The 7,552-nt window shown below is 41.0% G+C and overlaps 1 protein-coding gene across 2 annotated transcripts in view; it reads right to left on the bottom strand.

Moving 5' to 3' along the window:
* Positions 1 to 5,849: 5,849 nt before the first annotated feature.
* Positions 5,850 to 7,552, bottom strand: part of Pigg (phosphatidylinositol glycan anchor biosynthesis class G) — a 33,708-nt gene continuing 32,005 nt past the window's right edge. For both annotated transcript variants that reach the window (XM_059274944.1, XM_059274945.1), the window contains one exon: positions 5,850 to 6,262. In XM_059274944.1, coding sequence (XP_059130927.1) covers positions 6,046 to 6,262 — 217 coding nt within the window. In that variant the 3' untranslated portion in view covers positions 5,850 to 6,045. The remainder of the gene's footprint in view (positions 6,263 to 7,552) is intronic.

Below are 7,552 nucleotides of genomic sequence, written 5' to 3'. Positions count from 1 at the left end.
ATAATTCTTGACTTTCATGACTTTCAAAGCCTCAATGTGTCTTCTGGTCTCACTGCTCTTGCTAGGATCTATACACACCTGAGCAGAGAAGGTAAGTGAATGCAGGTCCAAGGTCTCTGAGGTTAGTGGTCACGACAGATTTGCTGGGATTCTCAGTGGACACATTTAAATAAAATAAAGAAGTTTCTTCTGACTTTAGCTTGCTGAGTTTTATCATGATTGTTGTTAATCAGAAATAAGTATTGAGCCAAGCATGGTGGCACACCCCTTTGATCCCAGCACTAGGGAGGCAGAGGCAGGCAGATCTCTGAATTTGAGGCCAGCCTGGTCTACAAAGTGAGTTCCAGTACAGCCTGGGCTACACAGAGAAACCCTGTCTAGAAAAATAATGAAAAAGAACAGATATCGAGTCCTATCCATGTTTTTTATGTATGCGTATGTGTATGTTCCTGTGGTTCAGGTGCATATAGACACGTGTTTATGAAGTGGAAATCAGAGATGAATCTTCGGCAGGCTGCCTACCTCCTTTGAGACAGGGTCTTACATTGGCCTGAAGCTCGATTAGGCTGCACTGACTTTCAAGGCAGCCGCAGAGATCTGGTCTGCTCCGCCCCAGTGGGAATGCCAACCTGACCACCATGCCAAATGTTTTTACGTGGATTGTGAGGGTCAAACTCAGTCCTCGTGCTTGCAGGGGAGTGCTTCCCTCCGTTCCTTTATTTATAATAACAGAATAATGAAAAGGTACAATTTACTCTCTAGCGATGATACTCATGAAAAAATGTCCAAGGCCTGATTTTTTTAAAAAGTAATATTTTAAGCTGGGCAGTGGTGGCTCACACCTTGAATCCCAGCACTGAAGAGGCAGAGGCAGGTGGATTTCTATGAGTTCAAGGTCAGCCTGGTCTACATAGTGAGTTTTAGAAGGCTACACAGAGAAACCTTGTCTCAAAACACTGAAATAATCATAGTTTAAGTCTTTGAAATTTTATTTTTATTTTTTATGTGTATGGGTGTTTTGCTTGCATGCATGTCTGTGCACCACATGAATGCTGTGCCCACAAAGGCCAGAAGAGTGCATCAGATCCTCTGGGTCTGGAATTATAGGCAGTTATAAACTTCCATGTGGGTGCAGGGTATTGAACTCAGGTCTTTAACCACTGAGCCATCTCTCCAGCCCTGAAAACTTCATACTATGTATTTTGATTATATCCACCCCAGCTCCTCTCAGATCCACACTTACCTCCCTTCCCACACAACTTCATGTTTTGTTCCCCTCCCCCTGCCCTGCTCTTATAAAAACCTATTGAATTTGTGTTTCCCAACTACTCTTGGGAGTGGGTCCTGCTCTGAAGTATGGATGACCTACCAGGGGTGACTTGGTAGGTAAAGTAAGTTGACTCTCCCTCTCCCAGCAGTTATCAAATGCCAACGGGCCCTCAACCCTCAGCTACTGGTGGGACTTGGGGCCCACCTTCTCCATGTTTGGATTTCATCTGGCTTGAGCTAACAAAAGTCTCCCACTCCCTATTTCATGAAGATCCCTGACCTTTGGGGAGAGGGGTGTGATGCAGATGTTCCATTTAGGGCTGAGCATTCTGCAGTCTTAGTCTCTGCATGCTGACCAGTTTTGGGTTTCTGTGTTAATTGCCATCTACCACAAGCAGCTTCTCCGATGACTATTGAGAGATGCACTGATCTACAATACGTTATCAGGAGTTATTTTAACCCTATGTCTATTTAGCAGAATAATAATAGTAAGTTCTCCCTTAAAGACCATGACCTGTTTAGCCACAAGTTCTAGGCCTCATCAATGGCACCGGGTATGGGTTTAGTCTTATGGAGCACACCTTAGATCCATTCAGAAAACGGCTGGTTACTCCGGGAACACCCGTGCCACTCTTGCGCCAGGGCCTATCTGCCAGACTAGTCATGACTGTGGCTTTCAGGGTTCACAGCTGGGTGAGACTGATGGCTTTTCTCCTCTGATAAAATGCATAGCGTCTACCAGCACTATGAAAGCTGGTCAGCAGAGACAAAGCCTTCAGGTTTCTCAGTGTTTATGACTCAAGTATGTGGTGTCATCAGCAACGGGATCTTACCATAAGGTTCCAAGTGATAACTAACAGCAATGGCAATAGCCTGTTATGTTGGAGAGTTAAGTGGGACCCCATTTGTTAAGACCTGTATTTTAAGTTATTTTGGTTGACATGAAAGAAGAAAAACTATTTTGGGGTAAGGAAATGAACCAACAGGAGAGGGGGATGGAGCAAAGAAGAGCAAAGGAGGGAAGCACAATGATACACATCGATAGAAATGTCATAATGGAAACCATTATTTTATAGGCTAAGAAAGTAATTAAACTGTACTATGAAAGCATAGCTTAAAGATTAAATACTGAATTCTCTCTAAATTTTGTATTTTATCTGTTTAGATTAATGAGTTAAAAAAAATCTTTAGCCCAGTTTTACAGTAAATTTCATGACAAATAGGCGTAATTCTGCATCCCCCCACCAACACACACGCCATCACCACCCCTTATCACAAACAGTTAATAACACCTGGTTTCCAGGAATTGTAATAGTAAAGATGAGCTTCTGACTAGGAGTTTGAGGCCAGCCTAGTCTACATAGCAAGTTCCAGGTGAGCTAAGGCTACATAGAGAGACCTTGTCTCAAAAAAGAGAAGAAAATAACTTTTTATCAGGGCTGAAGACATGGCTCAGGGGATCTGAGTTCAATTCCCAGCACTCACATCAGGTGGCTCAAAACCTTCTGTAAGTCCAGCTCCAATGGACCCAACACCATCTGGCCTCTCCAGGTATGTACACTCGCATGCACAAACCCACAAGCTACATGTAATTTAAAAAATAATAAAATGTATTAAAAAGCAAACAAACAAGCAAAACTTTTTATCATTCTACCTCAATCTCTCAAGTGCTGGTATTACAGACATATATCACCACACCCAGCTTCAGAATTATTTTATACACCACTGTTCACAAGATTAAAAAGAGTGTATAGTGCATTCATGATGTACATGAAGGGACAACTGAGATGCGTTTATGTTTCCTTTTCACTACACTGAAAGAATAAGAAAGAAAACAAAACTATTTGTATTTTTTCACCTACCTCTTCCTCCTACCTAAAAATGAACTTCTCTGCTACTATTTCCAAAAGCCTTGGGTTAGGTAAAAAAATGAAAAAGAAGCAGAAATATGAGAAAAATGCAAGGGTCCCAAGCATCAAAGAAGGAGGAGAAAGCCAACCTGATTTGGAAAGGGAGAGGAGTCTATTGGGCCCACAAGGAGATATCCATGCCCTATCCTTTCTAAAATACCAGGGTATAGAAAAACTTAAAGAAGTTAGTTGAATACATGGATCTTTTAGGAAAGCTGATCTTGAAGGACCTAACAATTAAAAAGTGGGTTTAGACACTGAACATATCAGAATAGCTATGCTTAACTGAGGCAAACTGGATAAGCCTTCTCCAATTCTCCAGTTATCTCATTGTTCATGGAGGCCTTGCCCATAAAAGCCTGGCTTCAGGTCTTGCTGCTAACTTAGCATGGGCAAGGTCTTGAGTTTGATCCCTAACATCTGCCAAAAAAAAAAAAAAAAAAAAAAAAACAACCCGCAAAAAAACCAAAAACCAACCAACCAAACAAACAAAAAACCCACAAAAGTAAATGTCATGGTGTTATGCAGTCTTTTTATTGAAGCATCTATGAAATTTTAATGTGTAAACAACAAAAAATCATATTGTTTCCTCTAGAAAATAGATAGTGAAACTATAATAAAATTTTTTATAAAAGCAAATATACTGTGGATTTTTCTTTTCCCTTTTATACTTACAAGCTATATTATATATACTTTAGTATATATACACACTTACCCCAACTTACCCTTTTAAAATACTGTATTTAGTCTTTAATAATTTCATACATCTATATAACATATTTTGATCATTTTTATCCTCTGCCCCTCTCTTATACTCCCCCTACTTCCTCTGGAACTCTTCTTCTCAAGACATCCTCCTCTGTTCTGTATGTTTTCCCTAATAACACAGAGTTTAATTAGGGTTGCTTATATGTATATGTGGTTATTTACCAGATCATGGGCAACTTATCAGTAGCTATATCTCTGAAGAAGAATGACTTCTCCTCCAGTACCCACTAATTGACAATAGCTCCTCAGCTAAGGGTGGTACCTCAAGTGCTCCTTCCCTATCCATGTGAGAATGTCAAGGACCTCAATCTTGTGCAGGTCTTGGGTGGGTAACCACAACTGCTATGGTTCCTGAGTGCAACAGCTATGTCCTTTGCAGAATATGGAGTTTCACAACACCCTTTCCCGTTCTCCAACCCTTGCATTCCTTCTGTTTGCTCTTCCACAATGTTACTTGATTCTTGGTGCGAGCATGTGTGTGTGTGTGTGTGTGTGTGTGTGTGTGTGTGTGTGTGTGTGTGTGTGTGTTACAGATGGTCCACTTAGGACTGAGCATTCAACAATCAATTATCCTCCACATTTTGACCAGTGATAAGTCTCTGCATTAACCACTGCCCACTGCAAAAATTGTAGCTTCTCTGACCAAGGTTGACAGCAGCCCTAATTTTAAACATAAATATTTAAAAGACAGTGTGATAACATCTCCATCTTGCAAAACACTAGTAGGTTTTCTCGTAGAGCCTATGACCTTTCTGGCTTTTGACCAGGTTCATATGATGTAGAAGAGGCTTCATGTCCAATCATAAAGTGGTTGTTGCCACCATCTATGCCACTACTGTATTAGAGGCATATCTTGCCTGGCAGGTCAGTTTTGTGTCAGCAGGTCCACGGTGATATAGAAACAATTCTACCAGCTCAAGATAGGCCTGCTAAATATGACATGACTGAAAGATGTTTAAACTGTGAAAAAGAAGACCCTAGCCAGACCATCAGTTTAACCTGCACACACAGACAACCTCCCTTCCTCCATTTTAGTCCAACTAACTTGGAAGAGCTAACATCTGCAACCAGGTACAGTAATGCACACATGTAATCCTAACACTTGGGAGGCTGAGGCAGGATCAAAAATTTGAGGCCAACTTAGGCTACAGAGATTCTGTCTCAAATAACAACAACAATCAATAAAACCCTATATACCACTTGCCAATTTTTGTTTGGTATCAAAGCACAATATTTAAGCTGACGAGAAGAGGCAGTATATGCCACACTTTTCCAACCACAGGTTTGAGTGAGGTTGGTTTTCTTATTTTTCAAACATAAATCACAACAGATCAAATGTAGATTCCAACTATCTTCAATTGAGTGAGTCATTTAAGACATCTGCAAAAACGTAAAAACAATGCTATTTTTCTCATTAAATGTTTTTTGGAAAATAGTTATTTTGTTATATTAATGTGCAGTAGTTTTTTTTGGAGGTGGGAGTTAGGACAAGGTCTTCCTATGTAGCCCAAGCAGTCTGGAAATCATAGTATTCTTGATTTTGCCTTCTTCAGTACTGGTATTATGTAAGTGTGTTCCACCTTGTCCACCAACAGACCATTTTTAAATAAATAATGTCTTGAAATGATTAGTTTTCATTTCAAATGCTATCAACATTGATAAACATAATCCACATAAACTGAAACATTTTGGGGACCTCTGGATTAAGAGCTCTTAGGAGTGTGAGATCTTTGATGCAGCCCCTGTAGCAGGCACACCTTTTCGCACAGGGCTCCTGGGCTCTCCGAGATTAACATATATACTGATAAAGCCCAGAACTTTGTTTCCATCAATTTAAACATATAAACTCACCCAGACAAAATTAAAATCTCAGAGTGACTGTAGATAGGGAAAATTTGATACTTAAATATTTAAAGTGGTCTTTTATTAATCTACTATTTAATTTCAATCCAAGTAAAATTAAGTTATCCACTAATTTCATAGGCTTCACATCTCCCCCCACCCCCAGAATGACCTCGAATAGAGGCAGTTTCGACATTCAAATCCATGATGCAAACAGTGACTGAAAAGTACATCAGCTCCAAGTATCTGTCTCCACCTACGCCCTTGTGTGGCGCGTCTGGTCTGTGGCAGTGAATACTGCACAAAGGGCAGCCGTGATGAGCAGATGCATTCCTTCATAGAGAAGCTTTGGAGAAAATACACTCCATATGAATAAGTGATAGCGCAGAGATGTCACCAGAACAATGTATGCGGCAACTGGGACGGAACAGATCAGGGCATAGCAGAAGCAAGCGCGGCTCAGTGCTGAACCACTATCAACAAAACAGAAAACACACGTCAGGGCAGGCCACAGGACACTTCATTTCTACTTTGAAAATAACAATGAATATTCTCGCTTCTGGACTAGAGCATACACAATCTCTCTTCCGTGTACTTGTTGGGTCACTGGACACAGTGATAACATCCTACAGGTGTACAAGGAAAGGTAAAACTAGGCTGGTGAGATGGCTCTGTGGGTAGAACGGCACGTGCTGCTAAGCCTGACTATCTGAGTTCAATCCCTAGGATCCGCATGGAAGAAGAAGAAAACTAACGGGAAAATAAACCAACAAGTTGTCTCCTGACCTAAAGTGAATCACACACACACACACACACACACACACACACACAAACACACACACGCACGCACATCTAAAGTGAATCTCACATACACACACGCGCGCGCGCACACACACACACACACACACACACACACACACACACACACACCAAACAAATAAATGTAATAAAAGAATTAAGGCTAGGAAATTTCTTTTAAAAAGGAGAGGTAAAACCTAATAAATATAAAATAGAGCACAAGCATTTCTGTGAAGAACAAAAACAGTTAATTTAATGAGAAGGGCAACATCTGCCCCGCAAGCTCCTAGAAATGTGTCTAAACACTTCTAAACCACAGGAGCCCCACTTCCTGCGGAGGTATGTCAGTTACCATACATACTAAAAGTCACTGTCTCTATCTTCGTATCCTACAGGGATCACTTGGATGTGTGCACAGTGAAAGTTGTCTTGTGACCGGGGGGCAGGGGAGGGCATGCTCCAGAAAAACCAGGCAGTAATGTGAACTGAACATGTCAGAAAGGCCACAGACAGACAAGACATAGCTCCTAACAGGATTATAGGTGAGACAGCAAAGACGGAGCTTGTGGTAGACCCAGGAAAACCTGACCTTTGAGGATTTGTAGGATGCATACAGGTCCTTTCACAATAATCAGAGGCTATGGATGCGATGTAGAAGCTGGGACCATGGAATTTATAAATCTGGGATTATCACAGATTCATGAGAATTTTTATTTATACTTATGCAATGCTTGTATTGATGGTTTAAAAGCAAAAGGAGTGGTTTCTATCTCGGGAATGATGTGCCTGAATGTAGAACATGAGCAGCAAGACATTGGCAAGTGTGTGCACATTGTTATTTGTGCATTGAGTGTACCTGGGTGAGTGTGTTCTGTAAGGCACGTTCTGTCCTGTTGATCAGCAGCTCCACCAGGTGCCACTTTAGGACATTCTCCCAAAACATCTGTTTCCATGCTCCTTATCCA

This window comes from Peromyscus eremicus, chromosome 10 (assembly GCF_949786415.1).
Source record: "Peromyscus eremicus chromosome 10, PerEre_H2_v1, whole genome shotgun sequence".
Taxonomy (NCBI): domain Eukaryota; kingdom Metazoa; phylum Chordata; class Mammalia; order Rodentia; family Cricetidae; genus Peromyscus; species Peromyscus eremicus.
Note: the sequence above shows the minus strand (reverse complement) of the source record. Positions and strands in the feature narration are given on the sequence as shown.